General features: G+C 44.8%; 1 protein-coding gene across 3 annotated transcripts in view; it reads right to left on the bottom strand.

The window, feature by feature from the left end:
* The window catches only part of CDH4 (cadherin 4), a 467,238-nt gene that overhangs the window by 21,522 nt on the left and 428,685 nt on the right, over positions 1-17,031 (bottom strand). For all 3 annotated transcript variants that reach the window (XM_068912696.1, XM_068912697.1, XM_068912698.1), the window contains one exon: positions 4,635-4,820. In XM_068912696.1, coding sequence (XP_068768797.1) covers positions 4,635-4,820 — 186 coding nt within the window. The remainder of the gene's footprint in view (positions 1-4,634; positions 4,821-17,031) is intronic.

Here is a 17,031-nt window from a genome sequence, read left to right as displayed (position 1 = left end):
ACAGACTTCTCCTCAACACGCCCATGTAAGATAGCATGCCCTAGCAGCCAGAGGAGTGAAAAGCCTTAGCTGGCCCAGCTGACTGACTTGCAGTATAATAATAATAATCTCTAAACCATCCCACTAATGATTACGAGGGAAGTCACTAATCAGCTGCCAGGGAGGCTTGAGTTATGCAGGATCACACCCCTGCTTGTTAAAAAATGTTTTGCTGTAATTTATGAATTCAGAAGCATAACCATTCTCCCTAATACCTTCTCCAGCGCTGAATCTGCAAGGCAGACACTCACTGGTGTAAAATGCCACAGTTACGTTGACTTCAGTAGAGCAATACTGATTTACACCAGCTGAAGATCTGGCTCCCACGTTCTGTTTAAAAAATAGTATTGTCAGGAGAGGAATCAAATCACAGGAGGCTACAAGAGAGAAACAAATTTCAGGGGCAACAGGTAAAACACTGGAATCTCTATTCGATTGAAGTGCAAATGTTCCCAGTGCTAAACGGTTTTCTGACAGGGAGGGCCAACTTTTAATAAATAAAAGGAAGCATAAAGATTCCCAGCACTCCCACCAGCACTGACTCATGGACTATACAGCATTCAAAAAGATGCGTAGTAAAAGTTCTCATTTAAATACTATTCAAGGCCTTGAGACAATTTGACTAGTGCATTTCCTGAATTTCTTCCTTGCCCTTCTAATTTATATCCATTCAATCGTCATTTTTTCTGGCCTGGCCCATTTGCTACCTACATGCACAGAGAGCCAGGCCTGCCCGACCAGCGCTCAGAGCGCAGAGGGGAGACTGGAGCAGCGTGGGGCTGACGTGGGAAGCCGCCACGCTCCCTGCCCTACGGCACAGAGCGCACCGTGGCCACACATATATCCGCTTGGATGTGGTCTGATGCAAGTGAGTGGTTTTTTTTTCCCCCTGAAGCGTAGAGCTTCTTTATGTCTCTTCCTGGAGCTCCAAAACCAGGGATGCACAAACTCGGCATAAGAGTGGGGCCGGGCAGGATTTACTCCGGTAATGTCCCCTTGGCAAGCTCTCCTGGAGGGATCAGTGGCACGTGGTGGGACCACGTCCATGATGCTTCATTCAGTGCCAGGCTGCCTCCTTTTCTGCTGGGCCTAGCAGAATCCCAGTTCACATGGTGTGTTGAAAAAAAAGGTAAAATCAAGAGCCTGTGTCTAACTGAAATGTCTGTGCTACTGTTCCCAACTGGGGCAGCACTTCCTTGCAGCCAGACACACTCCAGTTCTAACCAGACTTCTTTCACACAGTAATAAGCCATTTCTAACAGGACAATTGACATTTCTGCTCCCTAAAGCTGCCTTCTTCTGAGGAGACCTAAACCAGAGGGTAAAGCTGCAAAGAGTACACTGTGTTCTCAGTTCTTCACCCTGTACCAACACTTCCCATCTCCAGTCCTGTCACTGGAAATGCTACATATCCATTAGGCAACAGCAGGAGCAAAAGCTCAGAGAGCCGCTACATTTAGGACGAGGACGTGTTGGCATGTTGCCTACTTTTTTGTTTCATGTGCAAGAAGCACGTGCGTTTGTACAGTTCATGCCCAGAAAAACCTGCCTCCAGAGACTGCTGTTAAAGCCATAAATTGGAGCATGAGGAAGGTGGGAAGTGGGAGGGTTAATGCTGCTGCTGTGAGTTTGCTGCTGCGGTCTGACCGCTGGGGTTGCCTCTGCTAATTAATTCAAAGTTAGTTCAGGAATCTATGTGCTGCAATAACACAGCCTTGATTCTGCCCATTATAATTTGCACAGCAATCAGGTCACGTCTGCCGCACAGTGCCGGGACCTGCTACTGAGCCATGTTGGAGATGAGGTCTCCCTCCTTGGGTTTTGTTCCAGCCAAACAGGGAGCACATTCGCAACCACCCCTTGTTGGCTCTTCAGTGTCCGAGCTGGCCTAAATGGCACTGAAACATCCCCTGATCTTCAGAGGCTGAAGGTCCTCCTCCATCGCAACACTCTCCAACCCAGATTCAGCAGGCTGAAGCTGAGGGCTTGCCAGGCGTCCTTCCTTTTTCTAGGTACTTTTAACTAAAGGGAACAAATTTGCCTTATGCTATTGTTGAGGCAAATAACAACAGAAGCTTTCGGAAGCATCTCCATTATAAATTCACAGCTCTGATCCATGCAGAGTTTATAATAACATTTTACTCAGCCAGCTGCCACAGGGCAGCTGCTGCTGCTCTTGGAGATTGTCTTCTGACTCTGCTGCGCCTCAGCGGAGTGGGAAGTGACTCTCTCCCCCCTCGATCAAGGCTTTCTTTGAAGGTTAGGGTTTTGCGCTGTTATGGAAATGGTTTGGAAAAGGCATGAACAGAAAAAGGAAATGTTACATTTGGATGATTGGACTGGAGCAGCAAACGTGGTTTTGCTGAGAGCGGCTGCAAAACTGCTGTTGTGGGCATCATCTGAATACCAAAGGGCTTCGTGGTTTGGAAGTATTTCTGGCCCTGTCGATCTGAGAACAGACCCAAACTGCTGACGGGGGGGGTGGGGGGGTGGGATTCTTCACAAATGCCCTTTTCTGCACTGTCTCTGGCTTGCTGTAGGCCTAGATGGGAACGTGAACCCCTTCCCTTGCAGGAGTGTCGTACGACTAGCTTCAAAGAGCCACATGAAATCCAGTCATGTAGGGGCTGTGAATAAAAGGTGCATCACTTGACTTGATTTGTTGTATATGTTTTCAGTTAGTATTAGGGATCAAACAGGGAGAGACTACTCGCACGCTGCAAAGACTGAGCTCTGAATGGCCACCCAGTTTGATTTGCATACATTCCCCCAACCTTTAAGCATAATCACTTATTAACTGAGAACAAAATATTTCAAAGAAGGTGGTGGAATCCTAAGAGTGTTCCCTTCTTCACCATGAAAATTTAATCACAAGCAATTTCGCTCATTCTTCTTGCTGAAAATCTACCAAAAAGCCTCCCAGCTTGATAAGGGTAAGAAATTCTGGGCACCCAGGAGGATCGGCTGAGGTTATGTAGTGAAGCCATTCAATGCAATTTCAGGCTTTGAGCTCAACATGACAAGATAGGATTTTCAGGTGGTTCTCCGCATTGTGATCACTCTGGGTTACACAGCAATGGGAAGCCAACACCAGGGTGAACGGTGTCTTGACAAATCTGCCCTCCTTCTTCCCCGCAAGTTCTGAATAAGGATGGCTCATTATGCAAAAGTCCTTGCGTGGCAGTGATCATGTAAATCCCTGTTTTTCACTTTGATGTAGCTTTAAATTACAGTCATGACACTTTACTACATTAAGAATAAAGTGTCCTCCCCCCTTTCTGTGAATGTGGCAGTATTTTGATTTCAGATTGGCTGCTGATGTCAAAGAAAGTTCAATTGTTTCATTTAACTTTGTTGAATATTCTCTCTTTAAGCAGAAAGTACGCACATATGGATTTGTGTACACTTACCTACATATATGCGTCCATAGATAGGCGTGTCTAGGACTACAGCTAAGCTTGAAGAGGTTTTGTAACGTTGCACCAGACAAGCCTGTCAACTGTCATTACAGAGTGATAAATAAAAAGATCTTGCTGAAATATCATCTAGCAGGTAAGATGATGTTTCCCTTAAAGTTTCAACAAAGTGGCATCTGCAGACACACACAGATAGCCTAAGGGCCACAGAACAGGACAAGCGCGCAAGCTCACACATTCCTACCAGAGTAACCTCTACGGCACTTCACCGATGTCATTTTTCCTAATACCGATCGGTATGTATTAAGAATGACTGCAACTTATTAGCTACAAGGGAGTGAGGTTCTTTTTTTCCACAGAGCTTTCTTTAATCACATTGCTCTTTAAACGTTTAGCATTTCATCCTGAGTAGTTGATTAAAACTTTTTCTTAGAGAAGGTCAGACTTTTCAAAAGATACACAGCCTTTGTTCTTCCCAGGGTATTGTTCTTTTCAGGTGCAGCGCACAGTGCGTGCAGCGCAAGCTCCTACGGCTCACAGCAGCCTATTCATGATTCCTTCACTTTCTTGGTAGTCAGTGGGAACATCCATAGGGATCTTATCTGGGAAGGGACTCACTGAATGTTGAATGAATTCAGTTATGCTCTGACTGCATGTAATTACTGCAGCAGCACTCACTGCCTGTGTTGCTGGCCTTGGGTAACCGAATGGGAAGCGAACTCTCATACGAAGATAAAATCACGCTCTTTGGAGGCAGGAAGGGGAAGGGAGTTTGAGACCCGTTGCAAACACCTTGAGGGTTCAAGATTCCAAGGTCCTACACCTGCCAGACGGGGTAGGACTGGGGCAGCCCATCTCCGGTCCCACTTAAAGGGTGCAGAAGGCTAAGCAGGAACAGGCTCGGATGCTGGGAACTGCCTGCAGCACGTGAGAGTTCGTAAGAGCTTACAGCGGGCTGAGCAATGAGTAGCTGGGAAACCCAGAATCAGTGGCATAAGCTTGAAGTAGAAGTATGCAGGACGCTACACAGCAAGCTACGGGAAAATGGATGGGGAGTCGAGCACTCGCACTTCCACGGAGGGAAGATGATATAAAATACTTGCAGCCTTCTGACCATTCTTGTGGACTTAGCTAGCGTGAACGGTGACAAACACGGATCTGCCTTGGCTTCCCACTTACCTTCACAACAGTTACCATGCCTTCATTGGTGACGGGGTCTGTCCGAATGGTGAAATGGCCGGAGGGGTCCCCGCTGATAATGCGGTAGATGGCGTTCCAGTTGGGTGAGTGAGGCTGGTCCCGGTCCATCACCGTCAAATTTGCTACGACAACTTCCACTCTGTTTTCAGGAACTTCACCCGAATACTGCAAACAAAAGATGGGAGCTGTCACAGTGGGAGCGTTCAGGCGGTCCTCCCAGCCACGGCCCCGCTCCCAAAAAGTGGCACAGCAATATGGAAAGCAGTCCAGCAAACAGGACCACGGGGTGTGTGCAGCGACATATGCCCCTTTCTTACTTCTGGATTTACGTATCGGGTTTTTGCTTTGAATATTTTTTCACTCCTTTTGATGCCTACTCTCAGCTCTCAGCTCTCAGCCCAAACAAGAACTAACCAGCTACCAGCCAGCCACAGCTCACACTTCGCCAAACACACAAGGCAAACAAACCAAAAATGTTTCTCATACTCTCTTAAGCGTTAATTGTCAAGAGCGGGGAAAAAACGGCACACTAAAACATGCATCTTTCTGATGGCTCTGCCCCTTTAACACAGGATATTTTGTCTCGTTCAGATTTCAGTGATGGTATTTTATTGCTTCTTCAGTGATTTTATTCCATTTTCTTTCCTCTTCTTGCCTTTGATTTGATTTTGCCTCATTATGTAAAGTGTTTCTTGTGATTTTGCCACAGCCTTTCCTGGTGCTTAATTCTATCATTTAGCATTGATTTTCGTGGCGCATGTCCAGTTTAGGCATATTCTGATGCATTATCTGTATTCTTTTCTGCTTTCAAGTCCTTGATTTATCACGCGACTGATCAGGGATCCTGGCTGGCACATATATCCAGCGTTTGGGGCTCAAAAGCTGCCAGTAAGACACATTCCCAAATTTTCAGTAGCGTTCAGCTCACAGCATCACCTATTACTGGCACTTGCAAATCAACACTCTGATTGACATATGGCAAATTAAACACTGGAGAAATGATGGGAGCGGCTGGCTCTGCGTCTGCAACTGAAATCCTGGCCCCGACTGCAGGCGCAGAGCACTTTTGAAAATCTGGCCTTTGGTGTGCACAAATGCCAGGTTATGTAAATGATAATAAATCATTCCTTTGTTAGCTCAAAAGTCCCTTTCCAGTACTAACCAATATCCATTCATTGGAGTCTTTCAGTCTTGTGTGTCTACATGCAGTATATATTATTTCACTGCCGGCAGCAAAAATACTTATCTGCCTTATGCTAGTGTAAATTTAAATTTGCCCTTTAGTGGTACCTTTAATGGCATTTTGCCCTCTTTTCTGTTATGCACCTGTCCTAAACAACTTTTCATTAGTGAGTGCAGATGGCATCTCTCTCTAGCCGTGCTGAGTGGTGCGGAAGAGCAGTGGGAAGCTGCTAGATGATTCTAGTTGCAGTACACGCTACAGCTCTTCTTCTCTTTATTTCCCATGATTTCACTGGTTCTTTACCCAGCCTCTTGCCCAATTTGGGATGTCGGCAGCATACAGCTTAAGCAGGGGAAATATCGCAGAGGAATTTGTCAGAAGCCTTTTGAAAAACCCATTAGATTATGTCATGTGTACCCTCCTCTTATCAATCTTGTCTGAAACCTGCTCAAAAGAACTCAAGGAGATTAGTTAAGCAGGATCGTCTCTTAATAAATCCACACGAGTTACCGCCCATTAGATTAGATTAATTCTGTATGGCATGCCAGCGATGACAAGTTGATGGGCCCCCAGTTTCTTTTAAGAGATGACTGACTGCACTGCTAACAACTACGTACCATATTTGCTGTAATTTCAAAGGAGCTAAGCATGTTTTGCAACTATTTCAAATTTTGACTAGGGCCACAGAATTTTTTCTAATTTCATTAGACTTATCTCTTGCAGAACCAAACAGATTTAACTCCTTCAGAACAAGTCATCAGCTGTATTTAAGACACTTAAGAGGGCTAGTCCTACAGGCTGCTGAATACTTTTGTGGATCATGACCCCAGCGCTGCCAAGGAGTTCAGGTTCCACGGGAAATCCTACCCAGGGTCGCAAAGGTGAGGCCTAGGGAGTTTTACAGCGACTGTTCTAAAAGCCATTAGAAGATCCTTTTTGGGGTTTTGGCCCGCACCAGTAAAGTTTAGTACAAAGCCTATTTTAGAAATATGAGGTATATTAAAAATTATAAATATACAAGCACATCTCAATTATAAAGCCTAGCAGATGACCGTAACCCTCTATAAAGGTTTTCCATTAGGGTAAAAATCACAGAGCTGTGCACACACCGAACAAGCCAGGAGCTCCTTGGGTTGCTGCTGCTGCCCACCAGGCATAATTAGGAAACTATCAGCCCTACACAGCACTGAGGGCCGTCAGTGCATATTGTCTATTATGCTTGTAAAGCCAAATATTTATCTGATGAGAAGAGAATAGCTACACAGAACTCAAAGGACCTATACAAAGACGTGCTTGCTAAGAAGCAAATCTCGAGAGACACACCATGAAGAACGGAATAACTTTTATCAGCTACGGATCAGCAGCTACTGGGAATCCAAACCCTGGCCCAGCTTTCCTTCAAACACTCCCCCAGTATCACTCAAATTAAGTGGATGCTGTAACATGCATTGTCCACAGTTGTCTTTACCTTAACAAAATTAAGTAATGACATTAAATTACATCTGCTAAAGGAAGGACGGCAGCTCAAAGCTATCCATACTTCTTTACTGTCATTCCCTCCCTACCCTGAAGTAATTTAGGATAATGAACAGTGCCATCTTTTACCATGCTGCTTTACAGCATTCCCCACGCTGTAAGTTTTCTTTCATAAGATTACAATTGATTTTCAAATAAAAAGAAGCATTATCTATTCAAACAAGGTAAAACAATGGGCAGTGGAGGAGCTGCTAGAGTAAACAGAAGATTGATAAAGCAGTGCTTGACCTATACTTGTAGCATTTACTCGTATTCCTCTGTAATTCATTTCACTTCGCTTTCAATTGTTGCATTTGAAATCCTTAATTCCCAGAGTGCTTTTTTCAGACCATTCACAAGTAGTTCTGCGGTTGATTGTCGCACACTCCGTTTCCTTTTTGAGATCAGCACTTGTTCCGAACCTGCCGTGCTCTTAAATTCTTAAATCCTGAAGGGTCTTTTTCCTTCCCCTCCCCATAACAGCATGCGGGTGAAAGCGCTTCTCTCATTCCACGTAATAATAATAATTCATTCGGATTTTCAGGATGCATCACATCATTACACTAAAATCATTTAATTCCAGCGTCTGTCGTTTGTCTCACTCGCCACCTGACAGCATATAAGCATGTGCACAAGTATCACTCAGAAAGCAAAAGGCATTGATGTGGGGGGACAAATGATGAATTCACACAGTGCCTTTACATTGTGCCATAGGTCTAGAGCCACGCACAGCAGAGTAGCACCAATCAGCCCACTGCAGCCGCTCCTAAGGAGGTGCCGAATCCAGAAGGATGACTACAAAGATAATTATTCAGGCTTACTTCTAAAGGGAATTCCTTTTTTTCCGGTGTTCCTACTTTTTCTAGCTCTTTTACATAAATAGCTATGAAAGCAAAGGCTTGTTTGCGCGAATGTTTGCAAGGAAGATTTTTGGCGCTCTATCTCTAAGATTTACTGATGATGATGCAAAATTTGTTACAGGCAGAAGCAGCTTATAAAGGCTGGATTACCTAGACAAACAGAGTACCTCGTGACCAAGACGTATGGACTTCCTCAGGAGCATAAGGGCATCTTAGCTCTCGTATTGGACCCTGAGCAGCGATGATTGCGGCAAAGCACTGTTTTCGCTCTAGGTCCCGTAGGTAGGGAGAAACGGGAGTGCAAGCAAGTGACTGAGCGCACGTGTGCCCCGCTTTCTGCTGCAGGGCCACCCCACGACGTGGGGATCCAAGCTCTGGACACGGTGCAATGTGCTGTCAGGACGCCCAGCGCCGCACGCCGGGGCTGCATTTGCCCATGTAAACCACGTGAGCCAGATACACAGCCTGAATATCAAATCGCAGCTTTTCCACGCTTAAGGGCATACTCCCAAAGAAGCGTTGGCATGCGTGCCAAATGTTTACCTTTTCCACACAATATTTAACAAAGACGGCTGAATAGTGAGCAAATTAATAAACAACTGCAGTCTGGTTGCAGCAATCTGTGTAAATGGAAAAAAAAAAGGCAAAAATCTCCTAATAAATCATTAATTGTGACGTGCCTGCCCAGCTGCAGCGCAGAAACACGCAAATGCCATCCTAATTGATTGCTTCTTATTCCATCTTTATAGGCCTGCATTTTTTATTGTAGGGGTTGAATAAGCCCAGAGGTGTAAAAAACCTCTAGATTGTACTCTGTGTATCTGCCAACTTGATATTTAGATCAATAATCCTCTATTTTTTTTTCCTACTCCTACTACTGGTAATTTAGCTTTTTTTCCTGGCAGCCTAATTGCTGTTTTCTTAAGCCTTACCATCAATTCTCTGACCTTTACTTTCCAATATCATCTGCTGTACGGATGACTGTACGAGGTCTGTAAGTTATCCTATCCAATCCAAGCGGTTTGGGTCCGATTTGGCTCTCAGCCGCTGTGACAGCGAAACCCCGAACGCCCGGTTCTCGCTCTGCCTGCGCCGCTGCGCACCAGTGATCACAAGCTCACTCGAACCTCCGCATCGCAAAAACGTCTGCCTGGTCCTGCCGGAGGAAGGACGTGTGCGAAAGGTCCCCCGTTGGCAGAAGCTGGCGGGGAGGTTCTGCCTCTGTCGCCAGCGCTTCGTCCCATTAAGCTCTCTCACCCGGCTGCGAAGGAGCCCTGCAAGGTGCGGGTGAGGCTCTCCGCGAAGCGCCGTGCCGGCAGCCCATCCGCGTCTTTATTGAGAGTTCCTACAAGGAGCGCTGAGTGATGGATTTAAAAGAAAAAAAAGAACAAAACAAACAAATGCAGACCCAACAGGCAGGAGGAAAAAAAACAAAAATAAAAAAGAAACGCTGTCGGAAGGCACATCACCCGCTTCCTTCCAAAGGTGCGCAGGGACTCTGCTATTCCTCATCCACTTATCCGGCAGACGCGGTGACAGGGTGCGACTGGTAAGGCAACGCGCCCCGTTCCACAGAGCTGAGCCTTTCTTCCAGCTGCCTAAGCATGTGCTCAAAGTGCTGGTTTCGCTCCTCTGCAGGATGCGTCGGAAAAAAAGGCAAAAAGCCTAAACTTCTCCTTCTGTAAAGCTGATTTCACGACTGAGTGCAGACAGCGTCCATTTTGTTCGTGCAGCTGATGACAGCTATTGGCTTTACTCTTTTTCTTTACAGTTATTATTTTTCACCACCTCAAGTAATAGCTAGTTCTGGATTAAACTGCAAGATTTACTCTCTGAATATGGAGACAAAGCAATAACAGAGAAGAAGAAAGTAATATCCTTTCAGAACCAGTAAAAGACAACCCTCAGAGTCTCTGGTTCAAGAAAGAAACGTGCAGATCTAGCTTTAACCTTGGTTCAAAGACTCTCAGAGTACTTGCCAGGAGTTCAGAGACAAGAGCATGTAACGGTAAAAGGATATTAAAAAAAAGAAGTTTGCATGTCTGACAATGAGCACTAATTTTTTTCATTATCAGATGTTACGTTCTTGTGACAGCATGAAAAGATGCTGCAGGAATGGTGACATGAGGCACTACTTTGCTGCAAGATAACCATTTCCAGATAAATATATCTTATGAAACGAGATTTGACGTTTGCATAGAAATTTAGATATTTTACAAAAATGCATTACAACACAAAGGAGCTTTTTACGACATTCATATGAAAGGTTTAAAAAGAGATTAAAATTATGTCCTTGGAAAGGCATATAGCCTTGCCAAGGAAAAAAAAATTCTACATTAACCCCGTGTAGGAAAGATGTACTTTATCTGTATTTCAAAGGCTATAAAGAACCACTTTAATCAACCTCCTTCACTTTGGGGACTTGCACGTTTCACTGAAACTCATGAAATCTGGCATAGTGTGGTTTCTAGAACACAAAAGCCTTTAATCTGTAACCCGGCACTCTTGTACATTCAAATCCTGATACTATCTCCTTGTTAGGAAGAAAAATTGTGAATTTATCCAAAATGGGATCTCATCTTGTCTAAATGATGTAGCCTTTGCAAGAGTGACCTTTACCAATGGTTATACTCAACAATAAAAGATTTTATCGCAGGAGCCAATGGAAACGGTACATGTTAAAATTCTGATCTGATAGCACAGCCTTTTATTTTCAGGTTTTAGACAAGAATCCTTTGAGCATTTCATTTGCTCTCTTGTCTAACATACCTTTGCTTCTTGCCTACAGAACAAACAGCAGGAGAAGGTAGCTGATACATTTCCTCTGACTATTTGATTGCTGGTGTAATTAGCAATGTTATCTTTTAAATAAAGGCATAGATTTTAAAGTGCCTACAAAGTCTTAAAGAAGTGTTTAAAAAGGTGCATTTCTATATATACCTTTATGGGATAAAATATTTTTGCACTAACACAGCACTGCTTTTCAATGGCTGGCAACCCTCTGCTTCCCTTTGGCTGCAGCACACAAAGACCAAGTGATGTGCCCATGTCTCACGCAGCAGTTGGAGCACTGGTGGTGGAGCTGTGTCCTGCCTTCGGCGGCCTGGATCAGAGCTGGAGCCTGAGAAGATCATGCATTTATGTGTTTACTTGATGAATACATTAGGTCAGCCCAGATAGTCTTTCAGTCCTGCCACTGCATTACCCTAGAGCCCTCTGAGACCTGCTGAACTATAGAAAGGCTTCCAGGTGGAGAGGCTGGCAACGGATTGTCCTCCTGGACCATTCAGGTCCTGGGGGACCAGCGTGGAGGACGAGCTGGCTCACCAACATGACTGCCAGCAATTTCTTCCCCAGGGTCTCCAATGCAGTGGCTTCAACTGAGAACCTAAACTGGCTTATCTAGCTGGGGAAAAGGAGCACGACCGCCGTCTCAAAGGAGAAGAGCGGTTTGATGAATTGGGTTGCTGACGCAGTGCTAGCATCCCGCACCTTGCCCCGGTGGCAGGAGGAGAGCTTTCCATGTATCAGGACCAGACAGTGCCGCGCTCTCACACGGAGCAGGGTCTTTCCTGCAAGGAGTCTGCTGGGATCAAAGTTAGTTTGCAATGGCAAAGCCTGAGTGTATAGGCACGGGACTGCGAGAGACCCTCGCTTGTACTGCAGTCGCTGGCACAGGCACATCCCAACCTTGGGAGCAACCAAGCGCCCTTCATTCGCACGAGCAGAGTCAGATGGAAATGCGGCTGCCCAACGTGGCGAAGCGCTGTCAGTGCACACTTCTCTTGGAGTATGGGAACAGGCCTTCCAGAGGCCACAGGAACAGCCACGGCGCTCAACTTTAAATGGTCATACTTAAGCACATAACGACACACGCTTCTGAAGACATGTTTCGGTCACCTGTGGGCAGATTTTTCTGCTCAAGTTCTCTAAAATAACAATCTTCTTTAAAAGAGGGTGAAATTCACTCACTTGTGAGAACGTCAAGCCTCAAACCTTGTGCTCTTTCTTCTAAGTCCACAGGAGCAAACAACTGTGCTGTTTTGACCATTCTGAAAATGTTTTCCATGCAAATCAGTACGACTGACAGAAAGCGTGTGAGAGAGTTCAGATGCGAAGCTAACAAAACGTACCCCACGGGTCTGACTCTGGATTTCTCGGTGAAATGTGTATAGAAGAGGACGTTTCAACTCAGGCAACCGTAATAAAGTTTCATAAAGACGGGCCTTAAGCTGATAAATCTGGTTTAGGATTTTCTTATTAACTGCCCACTTCTCGTAATGAGTTTTTAATTTAATTTTTTGCCAATTTTAAGGCATATGAAAGCTGCTCATGTACCTTTGGGATCTGAAGATGGATGTTTGGGAAAGGGAGAATCTTAAGAGTACTGAAACTGAATTTCTTCATACATACCATAATCCTGGCATTGAGATTTGTAACGAGTTCCCTGCGTCGCAGAGCACAGCCAGTCTGCACGCTGACTTCAGCTCGGGCGTTCCCTGCCCTGCAATTGAAATCTCTGCTGTTTCCCGTTGGTCTCAGAATTAGCACATAGGGGGATTTTTTTTTTTTAATGACTAGGACTGAACACCACCACCATCAGGCGCTGCAAAAGCCGCAAGGTTTGTTCATAAACAGGGGACAGAGCATCCTTGTACAAGAAAGGCACTGAAGCATGTGTTTAATTTTGAAAGTGCTACTAGCGGGGTTCAAAGATGCGACTTCCCAACCAGGTGCCAAGACGGTCATTCTTTATTTCCCTGCTGCTGAGTAAAATTTCACGGCGATGCCTGACGGCGGGGCCGAGCGCTTCCCCGCAGCAGGGCGGTTTGTGGGCTCCCCTCTGCTGCCCGGTGCTGCGGTTCCCACGGGAAGGAAACCAGGAGCGGGGCCGCGATCCGGAAGGCAGCGGGTCCGAGCACACTGCGAAACGCCCTCAGCTGCATTGCAGGACTCGCTGAAGAGTCCCCACGATTTGCAGAAAAAGCAATTTGCAGCTGCAAGGCTGCCTCCGAAGCAAGCCGAAGAAACCTGCATTTCCAAGTTTGCGTCCTGATGAAGTCGCTAAAATCTGGCATAAACAACACGGCAATGAATGCTTGCCTGCTTAAAGTAATTCAGCGCGCACAATAAGCAAGACTTAATTAAATGCCATATAATTCATCAGACTTGCCATGAGAAAAGAGATGTCTAGTTGAAAAAGAGAGGCAGAGCTGGACTTTGTTTATCACCAGAAAGTCGAAGAGCAGGTAACAGAGGAGAGAAACAGTGAGAAATGGGAGGCTATTGGGTCAACGGAAAGAGAGGAACTCTCTACACGTGAGTGAAGGAAACTAAGGAAGGAAAACATTATTTCTTCTCCACTGTTTTTTGGCAATTAAAACACAATTGCACTTAGCTAAAGAGTTTGAAAAATTCTACCATGCTTAAAAAACAATATGTGAAACCTTTTAACCATCCTCTGCATTTCTAGCTCTGGCTGCACGCTGCGTCCTGACCCTTTCTTCTACAACTGGGAGGCGTTAAGGCATCCTGGACAGTTAGCAATATTTGATAAGAGAAAACTCACAGCACCACCAGATCCTTTGCTAAGTCTCCATTTGTTTGGTTTTTTTTTTCAGTATGTCACTAAAGATTTCATAACTGAAATGTGCTTAATGAAATTCCAGATATATATCCTCTTAAAAATGACATCCTGTGGAAGCAACTGTTTTTAAGGCAAGTGCATACTGAAGAATTAAAAACCTGCCCACCCAAGGAAGGCAGCAAACTTCAGAAAAGGATTTATTTCCGTGCCTTGCAATAATGGAGTTACCGTATGCATTTGAATTTCTCACACTCACATCAATGCCTGAGAGGCTGTGTACTTTTAAGACCATGAAATAATCCACCTCAAACGGGTATTTGTCCGGAGCGTGCGGCAGAGCAGCGGGTAGGATGCGGTTGCCCATACGGGGGGGTTGTCGTGCCCTTTGCTCGGGGCTGTTCTGCGCGAGCGCCGGCTCCCGCAGGAAGGGTGCAGGCCCCGCGGTCCCCTCGCGGGACCTGCTGGAGCTGGCTACAGGAGAATTAGGATCCTAAGCATGTATTCAAATGCAGAGAGGTACATATTCTTTAAAAATTAGCCCAATTTGAGAGAAATGCTCCAGACAGATTTGATAGCAGAAATGCTGCAGTGAGTAGATATGTGAGCATTGATATCTGATTTTCTCCTTGAAAATTAGACTAATACACCACATTTTATGGGAACGGTGTCTAACACACAGACATACATCAGGTGGATAGAGACCACTTAATTTCCATTGCAGCATATCACAATGTCGGAAGGGTGGACTTTTTAATGTGGGCATTTTATTTAACTATGGACGTTTTATCCGCGACATCTGGTTGTGTCACATCTCATTGCACACATGTAACTCAAGTTTTCTGGCACCTCTTTTTCACTGGACATTTCCTGCATGCTGTTACATAAGGCATGTTCTGAGGCTGCAGTTTACAGCATCTCTCTCCAGATCCCATATATATTAAACAGAGAAGGAAAAGGAGGAGAGAAGTCACTGTTAAATGAGACTTCACGCTAGGAGATATAACACTGCCAGATGTTGCAAATGAAATGGCTCATGACAAATGGTTTACGGCAAGTTGACTTGAGAGCTGATACGTAGTATTATCCTGCACGCAACGTGCATGCTCTCGCCAGTTCGCCGCTTTAGCCCGGATCTTGATGACATTAAACTGACTGCAAGAACGAGCTCAACACAGCAGGCGCCAGGATCAAGCGCCAAAACGCGTTATTGTGTGTTGTGACGATGCTGATGATGGAGGTCTATATGCCACTCATTCCCATCTACGAGAGCAGCCACCTCCAAGCACAGGGCGGACAGCAGAGCGCTCAGTGCTGTCCCTTGCAGGTGGGCGCATGTTTAGGACACAGAGGCTGGGCTGAAATTCCTGCATTTCAACCGCTTCTGGGTTGCGGAGCAGGAAGCGCACCGTGCCCTGGGCTCTCCCTCCCGGCTGGCGGTGCAGCTCTAATTGGCAGAGATTGTGCTTTCTAGTAGAGAAAGAGAAGGTTGCATTAGTCTTGATTTTAAACCAAGCAGTAGTACATGTGTCCAATTTGAGAGAGACCAATAGAGCACTTTTTTTTAAATGTTCCCTTTTCTTGTGTGACAGAATATTGAAATCTGTAATGAAGCTATTGTTCCCTTTTTTTTAAATGCATGGGTCTTTGGCAATTTTAAACTCTGAGGTCTGAGAAATTCATTACTACTAACTTCCATCAAGGGTGTTCCTGAAACCAAAATTACTTAATCAACTCCATTTAGCTTCTTGTGTAGACCTAATTCAGAAAAACTTTATCTTCTTGAATTGTTATTGCAATTAATTCCCCCCTCCTCCTTTTTCTGCAGCAGACGACATTTCAGTAATTAGATATTTTATAAAAATGAGTTATTCATTCAGGGTAGCTTCACTCTTATATTTGATTAATCATATTACCATTGAGGGCTGGGGTTTGTCTCCAAGGAAAGTTTAATGACCTCATTTTAATCCTTCTTTTAACCAGTAGGCAGGTATCAATGAAGAGAAATAAAATTATGTTCTTTCTTCTTTTTTCTGCAATCTCAAGATTACATTTGATGTTTTTTTCTGTGCGACTGACCCATTTACAAGGAACGATCTAGCTGATTCCAATTAGATACAGGACAGAATCAGGCTAAACAGAGCCTTGAACTACGCCTTAATAACTAATGCTCAGTGTAATGGAGAGGAACTAGAGCTGTTTCACCAAATGGCAGTTGGTTTAAAACACTGTAGATGATTAATTTGGTGATAATTTGAAAATGAATGTACTGAAAGGAAATAAACAAAACAAAAGCCACTGTAAATTTAGGTTTTGATTAATGGGGTCTATTAGTAAGACACTTCTATCAAGTAGAGCACTTGTTTTTTTTAATAAATGTATACACACACGCACAAGCAATGGAGTAATTCATATAACCGTAACTTATTTCGGAGCAGCGATTTGTATTTTTTTGATGGCGGTTTGCTTTATATCAGTGTCTCTCTCTGCTTTGTATCTATCTATATGGGTATCCAACTTTGTATACATGTATATGTATGTCCATCTGTGTATCTACCTATCCATCCTGTGGTCCTGACCAGTACACCAAATGGTCTTGAAGGTGTTTCATCCTTTCCCTCATATACTACACTGGTGTAAAGACTGAACAGAAATCACAAAAGAGAGGCTGATGCTCTTTTCATTAAGACCTGGAGAATTATATCTTTTTCTCATAAACTGAGAAATGACTTTTATTTAGATGACAGGGGTGAGAAAATAATGTGCAAAAGTCAAGTATCTACAAGAGAGCATGCACCATGTCTTCCTTTCCATAACGTTGCATTGAAAGGGCCTCCAGAGATGCCATGCCTAGAAAGAGCCCCACTGCTCACAAATGATGTTAGTAAACATGTAAGTCACGTGGGCACCACCAAAACCTCCAACCTTGGCTCCTGATAGCCTTGAACCTGCAGATGGTTTATTATTTCTGGCAGTCCAAGTTTGCACACGTCCATAAATCTGCACAGGAATGAGGCCGGGAGGTAGTGCCAGGACAGACTAATTGGGTTTCCTGAACTATTCAAAGGGGCAATGCTAAGCTGTAAAACCTGCATCCGGGGTCGGGGCTCTCACTCATTCCTCGTCAGGCTCCAAACTGTGGGGGCTTCACATGCCCAAAGCTTCGGTGGACAGATTTAGCATTTAGGTAGAGCTTCACATTCAGCTGCACCCTTCCCTCTCCCACACAGACCA

This window comes from Struthio camelus, chromosome 18 (assembly GCF_040807025.1).
Source record: "Struthio camelus isolate bStrCam1 chromosome 18, bStrCam1.hap1, whole genome shotgun sequence".
In the NCBI taxonomy this organism is placed as follows: Eukaryota; Metazoa; Chordata; class Aves; order Struthioniformes; family Struthionidae; genus Struthio; species Struthio camelus.
The sequence above is the reverse complement of the archived record's forward strand: the minus strand, read 5'-3'. Positions and strand labels throughout refer to the sequence as shown.